The sequence below is a fragment of the Mastigoproctus giganteus genome, chromosome 5, assembly GCF_048544385.1.
Source record: "Mastigoproctus giganteus isolate SK-2022 chromosome 5, ASM4854438v1, whole genome shotgun sequence".
NCBI classification, from domain to species: domain Eukaryota; kingdom Metazoa; phylum Arthropoda; class Arachnida; order Uropygi; family Thelyphonidae; genus Mastigoproctus; species Mastigoproctus giganteus.
In genome coordinates, this window is record NC_143579.1 from 10,381,379 (window position 1) to 10,398,258 (window position 16,880).

Genomic DNA, 16,880 nt, shown 5'->3' on the forward strand with positions numbered 1-16,880 from the left:
GCCCATCTGCTCAACCTTTCCAGATCCTGTTGCAGAAGCATAGCGTCAGTAGTGTCCTTAACAACCCTGCCAACTTTGTATCGTATGCAAACTTGGACATTAAGCTTGATATACCATCATCAATATTATTTATAAATACAGTCTGTCCTCGTATAGCACGATAGTTGCGTTCCTAGAAACCCTCGTGCAATGCAAAATCGTGCAATATAAACAACAGGCCCTATGGGAAAAGTGGGGTTAGGTTACCAAACACAATAAAGTGGGGTTACATTACCAAAAGTGGGGTTACATTACCAAACACAATAAATAATCGGGTAATTTTAATCGTTATAAAATACTTACGTATTTCATAACGATTAAAATACGTAATAAAAATAATATTATATTATAATAAAGTATTTTTAGTATTTTTAATACTAAAAAAGTATTTTTTACGGATAAAATACGTATTTTATTCGTAAAAAAATTATTATATTAAATAAAATAGTCGTAATAAAATACTTACGTATTTTATAATACGTAAGTCGTAATAAAATATTGCTAATGCTTTTGCTTCTATCGTAAGCAAACTTGTTTTTTGTTTGATTTTCTATCCAAACAGATGACAGCCATTCCATCTCTTCCAATTCTTGTGTCTTAATCTAATGGATTTTAATTACACTTTGAGTTGTTCGCGCTATGAAAGTTGTTTTTATTTTCTCCGCATTCTTTGTAATTCTCGGCGTTGCCTCATTTAGGTCTGTAGCACGTGCAATATCACATGGTCTTTCATTTCGCTCAAAGCGCTTCACAATTTCATATTTTTTCTCTATCGACAGAAGCGGACTGGCCATAAGTCTTACGGGGGAAACCGCGGTGGGCCAGAGGCCTCATAATAAACCGTATTATGAGGCCACTACAAATTTTCCCGGGTAAAAATTTTTGACCCAGTCCGCCTCTGTTTATCGATATTGCTTCTTTTTTTTTTCTCTGAATCTGCAGTGTCTTAGCCAGGACGCTTCCTTTTCACACCTTTTAAGTATTTTACTAATTTTTAGGGAATAAAGCAAAATTACAAGATGAGGAGGCACGATTGATATACATAAACAAAGCTGCGCGCGTGTAGCAACTGAATAAACAACACCGTAAAGGCCGAGATACACTATTAACACCTCACATTTTACTAAAGCACATTTCTGGGGGTTACTACCATAAAACAATAAAAACAATTTCCATTTGCGTTTCTGCTAGTGCAATCTGTTATAAACTGGTAGTAAACTCCATCTAATTGCATTTGCGATTATATCGATAGCTGGAATTGTGTTGGTTTTTACGTTATTATGGTGAAATATGTTTCCCCTTCACTGATATAAAACACATAAATACATTTTCAGAATCTTCTTCGTTCCTATCGTGTTGCGTTCGGTTGGGGTGATTCCGCGTTCGACTGCCATTTCTTGTAAACACAAAGGCGAATCGTGTATAAGTGAATTCGCTTCGTGTTATATAAGATAATGTTCCCCTATTTATAAATCGTGTATGATCGAATTCGTGTAATACAAACACGTGTTATACGAGGACCGACTGTACAGAAAACAACAATGGACACAACACTGAACCCTGAGGGACTCCACTAATAATGTTAGTCCACGATGAGCGGTGTCCATTGATTACCACTCTCTGTCTTCTCCCCATCAACCACCCCTTTATCCATAGCAGCAAATCGCCTCCAATTCCACACTGCTCCAATTTGTGCAGCAGTCTTCCATGTGCAACAGTATCAAAAGCCTTTCTAAGATCCAAGTATATAATATCAAAGTTATTACCTGTATCCAGTTCTTTTGTGACTGCATCATAGTATCCAATCAAATTGGTTAGGCAAGACTTTCCTTAACAAAACCATGCTGTGTCTGAGCTATAACTGAAGTCTTGTCTAGATGATCCTGCAGTGCTTCTTTAACCAGTACCTCCATTAATTTTCCTGGAATAGAAGTTAAACTCACAGGTCTATAATTACTTGTGTCAGCCTTCAATCCTCCTTTGTGAATTGGGGTCACATTTGCACATCTCCAGTCTATGGGTACCACCCCGAAGTCCAAGGAAGCTCTCATAATTATGGCTAAGGGTTTACTTACTTCCTTTGCTGCCTCCTTTAATATAACTGGATAGATCCCATCCAACCCAGGTGCCTTTCTTGTTTATCTTCAACAATTTCTCCTCCACTTTACCCCTCAGTTATTACAAGATTATCTAGCTTACTGCCAGAGTTGAATACACCTCTGGCATTCCCCTCGCTGAATAACTCCTCATGTGTGAATGTCGATGCAAAATATTCATTTAGTTTGTTAGTTACCCAAGCAGGATCATCAACAGTTGAACCACCGATAACAAGTGGACCAATCTGATTCATCCCCTTCCATCTAGAGTTTACATAAGTAAAGAACTCTTTGCTGTTTTTCTTTGCATCCCTTGCCAAAGATTTCTCGTAATCTGCCTTCGCTTGCCTAATTTCCTTTGTGACTTGATTACAGACTAGCTTATAACTATCATAGGCTTCTGTGTTGCCTGGTAATTTATATCCATCCCATACATTTTTCTTCTTTGCCATGAGTCTCATTAGTTCATCTGACATCCATTTAGGCCTAAACCTTGAACAGCATTTCTTAATCAGTATGAAAAGCTACCCATTTAGAATTTGCTGCCGGTAACATCATCAGTTGGTCCCACCCACTGTATACAATTTAAAATCTGTCTGAGACCACTGTAGTCACCTTTATGGAAGCAAAAACCCTTCCCTTTACCCCTTATGGTTGTAATATCTTTAAGTAAATCCCACATCAGTACACTATGATCACTGCCACCCAGTGGTTCCTTTATCTGCAAATTCTTAATGCACAAATAATCACTGCTGACAACCAGATCAAGAGTGAGTCTCTCTCTCTCTCTCTCTCTCTCTCTCTCTCTCTCTCTCTCTCTCTAATGTGTTGCTGTAGAAAACAATCATCCAATTAATCCAGAAAATTCTTGCGAGTGACCAACCCACAAATTCCAGTCAATATCTGGAAAGTTAAAATCCCCCATTATTAGACAATCTGACTTACGCCCCACTCTATTTCTTTGTACAATTGTTTATTTGATGGGTCCCCCACTTTAATACCTTCAAGGGCATCTACCCAACTCTCCCAGTTAAACAAAATCCTCTTGAACCAGAGCGGTATGCCCGACTATTCGGTCCTGGAATCTGGATCAGGAGTGCATTGTACTCAACAGAGTCATTAGGCCTATAACACAGTTCTACTCTCATTTTTTCTTTCCCAGTGCTTACGTTACACCAAAATGACTCGACATTGTACTGACCATCTATGTCAACTAGATACACTTTCCTAGATTTTATGTGTTTCTTAACTAACAGCATAACCCCTCCTCCTTTCCTATACTGTCTATCCTTTCTGTACACATTGTACTCCCCAAATTCCAATTCTGTACTGCTTATATCAGTGTGACACCATGTCTCTGATATCCCAACAATATCTGCCTTTGATGTCTTGACCAGTACTTCAAATTCATCAAATTTATTTAATGTACCCCTAGCATTGGTGTACATGCACCTATTATACTATACTATGAAAGTCGCTGAAAATCCCAGCACCCCATTCTCCACTCTAATAGAAGCAGTGGAAGAATCACTTGCACCTCTGCCTGCGGCTACCGTTAATCTTTTAGTCTGTGAATCCCCCAAGCTAGCAGTTTTCTGACCCATCTAACAATGCTTTGATAGCATCAGCAAATATTCTTGCACCCCTTCTATTTAAATGTATCCTATTCCTGTAGAAGCAATCTCTCCTGTTAACAAGACAGAATACACTGAGAAAAATTCTACCCCATGAGTCTTGCACAATCTCTCCTGGGCCAAATTGATTGACAAGGCTCTCATCATGTACTCCCTCCAATCGTGTATGGGCAGAATTGCAGACACTTTCAAATTTAACCCTAACTCAACTTTTTTTTCAACACTGACCTGTACTTGTTAAGTAAATCCACTGATCTCCTACACTTAATGTCATTAGTGCCAACGTGTACAACAACATTATCACCGTTTCAGCTCTTAAAAGATGGTATCTGCTCTACAACATCATCAACTCTTTCCCCCTGGCAGGCAATATACCTTCGTCTTATTTCCCCTATCCTTTTTAAACAATATATTACCCATCTCCCTGACAATGGAGTCACTGATTACAACTATCTCCTGAGGGACAAGAGCATTATGCCTTGGGGATTGCCGCTGTGTAGCCTGATGCACAAGAGGGAGCTCTGGCATTGAATTGGGAAGCTGAGAATTTGATGGGTCCCCCACTTTAATACCTTCAAGGGCATCTACTCAACTCTCCCAGTTAAACAAAATCCTCTTGAACCAGAGCAGTATGCCCGACTATTCGGTCCTGGAATCTGGATCAGGAGTGCATCAACCAGGTCACCAGATATCAGAGTCAATGATGCACCTTCAATTTTATTTGTCACTAGGATGAGCACCCATTTTTTAGTAACCGAAATTCATCTAGTAATGTGCCAAATTTAATTTCAAATCAGTACATTCCTTAACTCAGGAACAGAGTAAAGAATCATCAGTTGAACTAGGATTATAGAATAAACCAACTTTCGTTTATTAGATAATCCTAGTTCACTTCACAGGTTATACAAATAATGAACTTGTGACTCATACAGGAATTGCCTACAGCCATTTCCAACTGAGTTGTAATATTCTCAGATGAAATATTCAAAGTAGATCTTGTAGCAACCATTATTAATGGTAAAGAAACAAAACTGACAAAATATTATAGAATTAACTTTACAAAAATTAACAAAATATTATAGAATTAACTTTACAAAAATTAACAAAATATTACAGTAATAATTAAGCAGTTATCAACACTATCTCCCTGAAGTTAAAAAAGTAAGGTTTACAAGATACTGTAAATAATGTAACTTAGCAGAAATAGCTTTAGAAAAAGAAAGAATGAAATTTACAACATATATCAGAAAATAAATTCCAAATAACAGAAATTAAATTCAGTAATTATCCACTAAATTCTTAATCCAATCTTCCTTTAATCCTCTTGAATATAATCTGACAGCACTAACTGGCACATCTGCTCTCTGTGACTGCTGACTGTTGTTGTCTAGTCTGCTAAGCTTAATCCCATAATGGAACCCTAACCTCATTCATTTATTCACAAGCCACACAGATAGCTCCCTACTGACAGGTTATTACATGACAATAGAGTAGGGGAACGAATACTTAATCATAACTCCAGTATCTTTACTATTCAAATATATAGGTAATATATATTCTAAGCCTAGCTTAGAATATGTAGAGAATCTCCTGGTTAGATAGCCTCAGACCCTTCAGTAACTCTACCTCAATATAGTCTTGTAATAGAAATTTCAGTAATATTTTTAATCAACCAACAGTTTAAAGATCATTTAATTGTTGAATAATGCTTCTGATTATTTTATAATAACTAAACAAGGAGTCCCAGGACAAACTTTAGGGGCTGATTCCTTGGGTGATTTTAAGCAAAAAAAAAAAAAAATGTTCATACCAACACAGATTCAATTCAATTTAAAATTCAGTTTGAATTTTGCCTCCGTAGCCGAGTGGGCAGGAGCGGGAGTGCAGTAGCACACGCTCTTTGAATAGACTGGGGTTCAAGCCCCTGACTGCTGAATACGGTCGATCTGCCAACCCGCACTGGACCAGCGTGGCAGATTATGGTCCATTTCCCTCAGCATGAATTGTTGAGGAGGCTTCCATCCTGCAGTGGGTTGATAATGGCTGCACTTTACTTTTTTTTACTTTATGGAGTTTTGAATGGCAGAAAAAATAAAGCAGATATACTGGGTGGTTAAAAAATAAGTTTCCCTATTCAGGAAACATTAGTGTCAAAACAGTTAGAGATAGCACAGTGAAAATTGGTGGGTACATCATTTTGGGTATGGGGAAACAATTTGTAGAAGGAAAAAAAAAAATTTGTTCAAATTTCTGCCACCAGGAGAGAAAATGGCACTGTAAACATAAGATGGAATACTGAACTTAGGATTAGATTTTAATATCAGAACTTAGAAATCTACAGATATTGTTCTATGTGCTTTCCTTCACTTGAGATGACATTCTCAAAACAGGACTGATTGCGACACAATTTTGCATAGTATCTCATTGGGGATGCTGGCTACATGCTGCTCAATGCTTGCTTTCAAATCAGCAAGTATCTGTATGCTGCCATGGTAAACTCTGTTTTTCAGGTATCCCCATAGCAAGAAATAACAGGGATCGAGATTTGATGATCGGGCTGGCAAGAACTGCGGAAAATCTCTAGAAATGATGCAATCATTTCCGAATGTTGAACAGAGCAGTTCCTTCACTTTTTGACCAACATAGGGAGGGGCATCATCTTGCATGAACACTACGGTCTCCAAGCATTGCCTTTCTTGCAGAGCGGGAATAATGTGATCTCTTTTAGTAGAAGAGTGCAGTACCATGTACTAATTACTGTACACCTTACAGAGCCATGAGGTGTAGACTCTTCAAAGAAAAATGGTCCAATTATAACATATGCTGTGAATCCACACCATACTGTAACGTATGGACTTTGTAGTGGTCTTCCATGCACAGCAGATGGATGAGAAGTTCCCCATATTCAGCAGTTTTGTGCATTTACAGCCCCATGAAATGTGCCTCATCAGACCACAAGATCATTCGAGCCCATGTATCGTCAAGTTCCATAAGAGCCAGAAATCGTAGATTAAAGTCTGTGCAATGTTGCTGACCACAAGACTTTAGTTCTTGCACTATGTGAATCTTGTACAGGAAACAGCATAAAATTATTCAAAGTACTTTATGTAGAATATACCAAAGTTCACGTTTCTTGACACACCTCTGGCATGACTGACTAATAGTGTTTTGCATTCTGACCATTGCAACTGCCACTTCATCTACTACCTCCATTCTAAAACATGGTCGCCCCTACCTGGAACTGCACCTAACTCCCTGGTCACTTGAAATGTCTTTATTAGTTTTTGAAGCCCCACTAACGTCAAAGGTCCTTTATGCAAACCTTTAAGTTTCCGATATTCATGTAGTGTTGCATTAGCGTTACTATTATTCTGGTAGAACAGTTTTACTAAAAGAGCATGTTCCTTTTTTGTAAGAGCCATAATGGTTATTGATGGTGGTGTTGGCCTTTCTGCTTTTATCTAGCAGGATACCATTCTAACCACTAGCTGTGTTAGGGCTAGAATTAGTAAAATAAATAAATTACAATTAAAATAGCCAAAATGATGTTGCTAAGAAAACAATTTAAAATTACAAATGTTTCTGCACTTTAATTATCACAGGTGTACTTTGAAACTTACATTTTGATGTCCTTCTCTTAGAAGTTTATGTAATACGTGGCAAAACTTCCAGCATATGATAGGATTTCCTCTCAGCGGCAATTTATTAACAACGTTCCAAAATGCAGCTGCACCTTTCTCGTGAAATGTTCCTATAATTGCATCTAAAATACAGTTAAGCTCGTTTTTTTCCAATTAAAGCCAAAAAACTACACAGATTAGATCTAACTGAAATACCAATGAAATTGAAACATTCATTTTTCAAAATTAATGTCAGGAAAACTGTATTTTTTTTAACTACCAAATAAGTGAACTAGTAGAACTAATTAATACAAGTTTTTGTTCTTGGCTATTCTTAGGCATTCCAGCCAAAATAATATAACATCAGCTCGTGAGAAAAAGATCAAATACTGTAAGCACTATATTACGTTTCAAGCACATTCAATTATAAACTTAATCAAAATTAAGTTTGTAACTGAAAGGTTAAAACCTTCTATACTGTACCAAAGAAGTGTTTATTAAAACCTCACCATGTAAAGTCTGAAACAACTCAGAACTGTGGTGGTGGTAACATTGGTGGAATGGGGTTTAATGGCATAAGAGCTGCCAGAGCCAAACCATGCCTCGTCTTATACAAGGTGTCTGTAAATTATTCACCTGATTATGAAACTCAATTAAAATTTTATTATAACAGGTTTTGTAAAACTCTTAGTTGCACTTAATACAGCAACTAAAACAATTTCTTATCCCACATCAGCACTTCAGTAAAGCTCCACATGGGCACCTTTAGTAGAACACAGAATGTCAAGAAGGCAGCCAATTTCATTCCAAGTGTTTTCAAGCATCTCTTGAGAAATGGAAGTCGGTGCCTATTCAATCTACTTTAGCATTAGCATTAGTAGAGGCATTTGATGCAAGAAAGCAAGCTTATGCAGCATCAGCCAAAAAAAAAAAAAAAAAACCCACTTCCACTTCACCCCTCTGTTCGTTCAAAATACCTGTCCAGCTGAGCCTTAAACTTATTTAGGCTATCAACCTCCACCACAAGGGATGGCAGTCTGTTCCACCAACCAACCACCCGCTGGCTAAAGGCAAATTTCCGCACGTCTATCCTACATCTGTCTTTCCTCAATTTGAATTTATGCACTCTCAGGTGATTTTTCTGAGTTAGAGGAAGAATCCCATCAGCATTGAGCATGCTTAAACCATTCAAGGCTTTATACACCTCTATCAGATCACCTCGCTGGTGCCTAGTCTCCAGACACTGTAATTTGCAAAACTTAAGCCTTTCTTCGTAAGAGCACCCCTTTGTTCCATTCACTAATCTTGTTGCCCTTCTCTGTACTCGTTCCAGCAGCTCTACATCCTTCTTGAAATGAGGCCTCCAGACCTGTATACAGTACTCTACGTGTGGCCTGACCATCGGCTTATACAATGGAATAATCACCTCCTTATCCCTGCTGGAAAAATTCCTGTATATCATTGACAATACTCCATGAGCTACTCTTGCAGCCCGTCTGCACTGCTCAGAGAACTTCATATCTACCTGCACAATCACCCCCAAGTCCCTTTCATTCTCTACCACTGTCAGTGTAGTACCACAGAGTTGATACGTTGCTCTGGGGTTGCTTTTTCCCATGTGTAGTACTTTACATTTGTCAATGTTAAACTTCATTTGCCACCTCTCAGCCCATCTGCTCAACCTTTCCAGATCCTGTTGCAGCAGCATAGTGTCAGTAGTGTCCTTGACAACCCTGCCAACCTTTGTATCATCTGCAAACTTGGACATTAAGCTTGATATACCATCATCAATATCATTTATAAATACAGAAAACAATAATGGACCCAACACTGAGCCCTGATGGACTCCACTAATAACATTAGTCGACGATGAGCAGTGTCCATTGATTACCACTCTCTGTCTTCTCCCCCTCAACCACCCCTTTATCCATAGCAGCAATTTGCCTCCAATGTCACACTGCTCCAATTTGTGTAGCAGTCTTCCATGTGCAACAGTATCAAAAGCCTTTCTAAGATCCAAGTATATAATATCAAAGTTATTCCCTGCATCCAGTTCTTTTGTGACTGCATCATAGTATCCAATCAAGTTGGTCAGGCAAGACTTCCCCTTAACAAAACCATGCTGTGTCTGAGCTATAACTGAAGTCTTGTCTAAATGATCCTGCAGTGCTTCTTTAACCAGTGCCTCCATTAATTTTCCTGGAACAGAAGTTAAGCTCACAGGTCTATAATTACTTGTGTCAGCCTTTGATCCTCCTTTGTGAATTGGGGTCACATTTGCACATTTCCAGTCTACGGGTACCTCCCCTGAGTCCAAGGAAGCTCTCATAATTATGGCTAAGGGTTTGCTTACTTCCTTTGCTGCCTCCTTTAATATAACTGGATAGATCCCATCCACCCCGGGTGCCTTTCTTGTGTTTATCTTCAACAGTTTCTCCTCCACTTTACTCCCAGTTATTTCAAGATTCTGTAGCTTACTGCTAGAGTTGAATACACCTCTGGCATTCCCCTTGCTGAATAACTCCTGTGTGAATGTCGATGCAAAATATTCATTTAGTTTGTTAGCTACCTGAGCAGGATCATCAACAGTTGACCCATCAATATCAAACTCTTTTAACTCTGTGAGGTTAACTTTTTTTTTTGCATACACCATATCCTTTATGTAGCCCATACAAAAAAATCCACAAGTGTGATATCTGGGGAATGGGGAGGCTATATAACAGGACCATCCAGGCTGATTCATTGGTTAAGAAATCTTTTTATTGAAGAAATCATGCACATGCAAGCTAAGGTATGGTGGTGCCCCATCTTTCTGATAAAACACGTAGCTGCATATCTTCCAACTGGGGTGCGGCATACAATTCGAGCATATCTAGATAACTTGGGAAGCTCGCAGTGTTTTTGTGGAAGAAAAATGGCCAAATCACCTGGCTGAAGGAGTAGCAGTGTGTATATGTTTACCTGGGGACCATCATGCTCATGTTCAAGAACTCAGTGAGGATTTTCAGATCCCCATATGCAACAACCATGATTGTTAACCTTACCAGACAAACAGCAAGGAGTTCTTTACCTATGTAAACTCTAAAAGGAAAGGGATGAATCAAATTGGTCCACTGGATATTGATGGTTCAACTGTTGAGGATCCTGCTCAAGGTGGCTAACAAACTAAATGAGTATTTTGCATCTACATTCACAAATGAGGACTTATTCAGGGAAGGGAATGCCAGAGGTGAATTAAACTCTGGAAGTGAGCTAGATGATCTTGTAATAATGTTATTTGGTTTTTAGGAGCATTAGCAACTAAGGCCATATTGCTCCAGGATATGCGGTGGTCATTCCCTGACCTTTCCACATCCTCCGTATTTGGTGGTGATGGGCTCAAACCCCGGTCTAATCAAGAAGCGTGTGCTATGCACTGCTGCTCCTCCCCACCTGGCTATGGAGGCGCCTGATTTTGTAATAACAGAGGAAAGTGGACGAGAAATTGTAGTAGATAAACATAAGAAAGGCATCTGGAGTGGATGGGATCTATCCAGTTATATTAAAAGAGGGAGCAAAGGAAGTAAGCAAACCCTTAGCCATAATTATGAGAGCTTCTTTGGACTCAGGGGAGGTACCCATGGACTGGAGATGTGCAAATGTGATGCCAATTCACAAAGGAGGATCAAAGGGCGATACAAGTAATTATAGACCCGTTAGTTTAACTTCTGTTCCAGAGAAATTAATGGAAGCACTGGTTAAAAAAGCACTGCAGGATCAACTAAACAAGACTTCAGTTATAGCTTGGACTCAGCATGGTTTTGTTAAGGAGAAATCTTGTCTGACAAATTTGATAGGATACTATTATGTGGTCACAAAGAAACTGGATGCAGAGAATAACTTTTATATCATATATTTGGATCTTAGAAAGGCTTTTGATACTGTTGTACATGGAAGACTGCTGCACAAATTGGAGCAGTGTAGATTGGATAAAGCTGCACTTTGCAGCTTTATCCAATTGGATAAAGCTGTACTTTGGATAAAGCTGCACAAATTGCTGCTTTATCCAAAGCAGCAATTTGCCTCCACACATTGGAGGCAAATTGCTGCTTTGGATAAAGGGATGATTGAGTGGGAGAAGACAGAGAGTGGTAATCAACGGACACTGCTCATCGTGGACTAATGTTATTAGTGGAGTCCCTCAGGGTTCAGAGTTGGGTCCATTGTTGTTTTCTGTATTTATAAATGATATTGATGATGGTATATCAGGCTTAATGTCCAAGTTTTCAGACAATACGAAAGTTGGAGGGTTGTTAAGGACACTAATGACAGTATGCTGCTGCAACAGGATCTAGAAAGGTTGAGCAGATGGGCTGAGAGGTGGCAAAGGAAGTTTAACATTAACAAATGCAAAGTACTACATATTGTTGTTGTTGTATTTGAGGTTTTTGGCACAAGGGTCTCTTGGGCCATATTATGCCTGTTCATGGTTTAGGTATCACTGATTTCACATTATGATTAGATGCTATTATACAAATTTATACGTTTTAAATACTTAAACAGATCCTCGAAATCTGTTTCATTCCCAAGAATATGTGATAAGGTTAAGGGTTCCTGCAAGTTGGAGAGGGAGCTAAAGCTGGATTTCCGGACATACGAAAGTTGGGGACATTCAATGAGAATATGTTTTATTGTTAGGTGTGACTGGCAAAAAAAGCACTGAGGAGGAGGAGTAGTGGCATGGGCCAAAAAAAAAAAAAAAAAAAAAATCACACCATTCCCTCCAATTGCCTGTCCAGTTCCTCCTTAAATTTATCCAACCTATCAACTTATTAACCACCAGCTGGCTAAAGACAAATTTCCGCACATCTATTCTACATCTGTCTTTTCTTAATTTGAATTTATAGCCCCTTAGGTTCGTAATCTGAATAAGTGGAAGGATTCCATCAGAATTCAGCGTGCTCAACCCATTCAAGGCCTTATACACCTCAATCAGATCACCGTGCAGGTGCCTACTCTCCAGCCACTGCAATTGGCAGAACTTAAGCCTCTCTTGGTAAGAGGATCCCTTCATCTCCCTCACAAATCTTGTTGCCCTTCTCTGTACACGCTCAAGCAAATCTACATCCTTCCTAAAATGAGGCCTCCAGACCTGTATGGAGTACTCAAGGCATGGCCTGACCATTGCCTTATACAGAGGGACAATCGCCTTTTCCCTGCTAGCAAAATTCCTATATATCATTGACAAAACCCCACGATCTGCCCTGGCAGCCTGTCTACATTGCACAGATAACTTCATATCTGACTGCACAATTACGCCCAGGTCTTTTGCATTTTCTACCACCTTAAGTGTAGTACCACACAGTTGGTACTTTTCTCTCGGGTTACTTCTACCCATATATGCAGTACTTTGCGTTTGTCAAGGTTAAACTTCAGTTGCCACTTCTTAGCCCATCTGCCCAAATTATCTAGATTCTGTTGCAGTAGCACACTGCCATTACTGTCAATAACAACCCTGCCAACCTTTGTATCATCTGCAAACTTTGACACTAAGCCTGATATACCTTCATCAATATCATTGATAAATATACAAAACAACAGTGGACCCCAACACCGAACCCTGTAGGACTCCACTAATAACATTAGTCCACGAAGAGCAGCACCCATTGATTACCACCCTCTGTCTTCTCCCACTTAACCATCCTTTTATCCATTGTAGCAACTTACCCTTAATACCATTCTGCTCCAATTTGTACAATCGTCTTCCATGCACAACAGTGTCAAAAGCTTTCCTGAAATCCAAATATATGATATCAAAATTATTTTTTGCATCCAGTTCCTTTGTAACCACATCATAATAACCAATCAAATTTGTCAGACAAGCCTTTCCCTTAACAAACTGCTGTGTCTGAATTATTGCTGCAGTCTTGTCTAGATGATCCTGCAATGCATCTTTAACAAGTAATTCCATTATTTTAGCCGGAACAGAAGTTAAACTAACTGGTCAATAATTACTTGTGTCACCCTTCGATCCCCCTTTGTGAATTGGGGATACATTTGCACATCTCCAGTCCGTGGGAACCTCCCCTGAGTCCAAGGATGCTCTTATAATTATGGCTAAGGGTTTGCTTAGTTGCTTTGCCTCCTTTAATATAACTGGATAGATCCCATCCACCACAGGTGCTTTTCTTATGTTTAACTTCAACAATTTCTCCTCCACTTTGCTCTCGGTTATTACAAAATCATTAAGTACCCTGCTACAATTTGATAACCTTCTGCCATTTTCAAACCTTAATAATTCCTCATGTGTGAATGTAGATGCAAAATACTCATTCAGTTTGTTTGTCATCTGAGCAGGATCATCAACAGTCAAACCATCGATGTCAAGTGGACTAATCAGATTCATCCCCTTCCTTTTAGAGTTTATATAAGTAAAGAAATTCTCCCTGTTTTTCTTAGCATCTTTTGCCAAGGATTTCTCGCAATCTGACTTCGCCTGCCTAACCTCCTTTGTGATCCGATTACAGACTAACTTATATCTGCCATAGGCGTCTGAGTCGCTTGATAATTTATATGCATCCCATGCATTTTTCTTCTCTGTTACGAGTCTCATTAGTTCATTTGAGTCTTTCCCAAAAGCAAATGCAGATGAGTTGGATGTGAATAACCGATGCGAAGTCTTGCCAGAATTACTTCTTGTCACCTGTTTCTTCTAAAACTAGATGTCCACAGTTGTGGCTCTTTTTTTAACTGGAACAGTTTATTATTGGTTTGAGATTGCCAAGGGTAAGGCTATTGTTCCTACATGTGAATATTAATGGGAAGCAGTAATCCCAGAGTAACGTATCAACTCTGTGGTACCACACTGACAGTGGTGGAGAATGAAAAGGACTTGGGGGTAATTGTGCAGGCAGATATGAAGTTTTCTGAGCAGTGCAGACAGTCTGCAAGTGTAGCTCATGGTGTCTTGTCAATGATATACAGAAATTTTTCTAGCAGGGATAAGGAGGTGAATATCCCCTTGTATAAGGCAATGGTCAGGCCACATCTTGAGTACTGTATACAGGTCAGGAGGCCTCATTTTAAGGATGTAGAGCTGATGGAACGAGTACAGAGAAGGGCAACAAGATTAGTGAATAGAATGAAGGGTTGCTCTTACGAAGAAAGGCTTAAGTTTTGCAGATTACAGTGTCTGGAGACTAGGCACCTGAGAGGTGATCTGAATGAGGTGTATAAAGCCTTGAATGGTTTGAGCATGCTCAATGCTGATGGGATTCTTCCTCTTGCTCAGAATAATCACCAGAGAGGGCATAGAATCAAATTGAGGAAAGACAGTTGTAGGATAGATGTACAGAAGTTTGCCTTTAGCCAGCGGGTAGTTGATTGTTGGAAGAGACTTCCATCTTTTGTTGTGGAAGTTGATAGACTAAATAAATTTTAGGCTGAGCTGGAGGTATTTGGAACAAACGGAGGGGTGAAATGAGAGCGGGTTTTTTTTTTTTTTTTTGGCTGATGCTGCATAAGCTTGCTTTCTTGCATCATATGCCTCTACTAATGCTAAAACGTGATAATAATTGACAAACAAGACACAAAATTTATGTTAGAAACCAATCAGACACTAGCAATGAGATCAACAAACAGATCAATAAACATATATAGACCAATAATAATCTCTGAAGAATGGGACCTAAAACAAATATCATATAAGTTCAACTTGAACAACAGAACATAACACTCCCCCCGCCACAAATCCAGGACCTCTACTAACGGCGACGGGTAGTCAAGCACCTGGATTTCCGAGTGAAACCCCTTTCTTTCCCTTTCCTACCTTTTTTTTTTTTTTCCCGCCAAAAAAACGTGTACAATTTGCAAATTCCAAAAGTATAAGTGTAATACAGTGAGGCTGTAAATTTTTTCCTTCCACCCTACTTCACCCTTTTTCAACTACTCAACCCCCCATCACACTTTTGAAATACGGCGATGGAACGTGCCCAGGCTATAAAAAATGGCGTTGATACGTATCCACGCTCCTTTGAAGATGGTATTAACGAAAAGTCCAATCAGGCTTCAGGACATTATCTCCTTCTATGCCTACAATTACTCCCCATGCAAGGAATTAGGACAAAAGCTGGGTTTTTCCTTCATCCGCCTTCCATATAATTGCAATTTCAACACCTTCTGAATTACACCTCAACCAGATGCAGCCATACCTGAAGAAAACACCAGGTAAGAGTATTCTTCTGCCTTAAAATAAAATATATAATATTCCTAAAATTTAATATTCCTTTCAAATTCCTTTGTGGATTCAAAAAAAATCTACAAAGTCTATTTTAAATCCATGATGGAATCGCAGATCCTCTACAAGGAAAAAATTACAATAAATTATTAGCATTTGTCTGATTTTACGAAAATTAGTGGGTCTCGACTACTCAAGTTGTCTGTCCAACAGATATAAGCAGTGCAGAATTAAAATTTAGGGAGTACAATATGTACAGAAAGGATAGACAGAACAGGATGGGAGGAGGAGTTACGCTCTTAGTTAAAAAACACAATCTAGGGAAGTGCATCCAATTGATGTTGGTGAACAATGCAATGTTGAGTCTGTTTGGCGTGCCAGAAGCACTAGGAAAGAAAAAAAGAGTAGGCGAGTGTCATAAGCCTAATGAATCTGATGAGTATAATGAGCAATTGTGCAGAGAAACAGAGTGGGCTAGTAAATCTGAATGTCTTATAAAGGGGGATTTTAACTTTCCAGATATTGACTGGAACTTGTGGATTGGTCAATGGCACACTAGCAAGAATTTTTTGGATTTATTGGATGACTGTTTTCTACAGCAGCATGTTTGAGAGGCAACCAGAGGGAGTAATACTCTTTATCTGATTATCAGCAGTGATTTTGCATGCATTAAGCATTTGCAGATAAGGAACCACTGGGTGACAGTAATCAAAATGTATTGATATAGGAATTACTTAAAGATGTAACTACTATCAAGACTAAAGGGAAGGGCTTTTTTTTTTTTTTTTTTTGTAAAGGTGACTACAGAGGTCTCAGACAGTTTTTAAATTCTGTACAGTGGGATCAACTGATGTTACCAATGTTTAATTCTAAATGGGAAGCAGTCAGGGACTTAATCTTGGAGGCTACTAGGCTTTCCATTCCAACTAAAAAATACTGTTCAAGGTTCAGGAATAAATGGATGTCAGATGAATTAATGAGGCTCGTGGCAGAGAAGAAAAATATATAGGATGCATATAAATTATCAGCTGACACAGAAACCTATGCCAGATTACAGCTTGTCTGTAATCAATTCACAAAGGAGGTTAGGCAGGCAAAGGCAGATTGTGAGAAATTTTCGGCAAAGGATGCAAAGAAAAACAGCAAAGAGTCCTTTACTTATGCAAACTCTAGAAGGAAAGGGATGTATCAGATTGGACCACTTAACTTAGATGGGATGACTATGGATGATCATGCTCAGGTAACTGATAAAGTATATGAGTATTTGGCATCTACA

General features: G+C 38.9%; 1 protein-coding gene across 1 annotated transcript in view; it reads right to left on the reverse strand.

The window, feature by feature from the left end:
- LOC150085164 (huntingtin-interacting protein 1-like) overlaps nucleotides 1–16,880 on the reverse strand; it is a 637,041-nt gene that overhangs the window by 589,200 nt on the left and 30,961 nt on the right. The window contains exon 3 of the mRNA XM_090373855.1: nucleotides 7,390–7,532. Within this exon, the coding sequence (XP_090229981.1) occupies nucleotides 7,390–7,532 (143 nt within the window). The remainder of the gene's footprint in view (nucleotides 1–7,389; nucleotides 7,533–16,880) is intronic.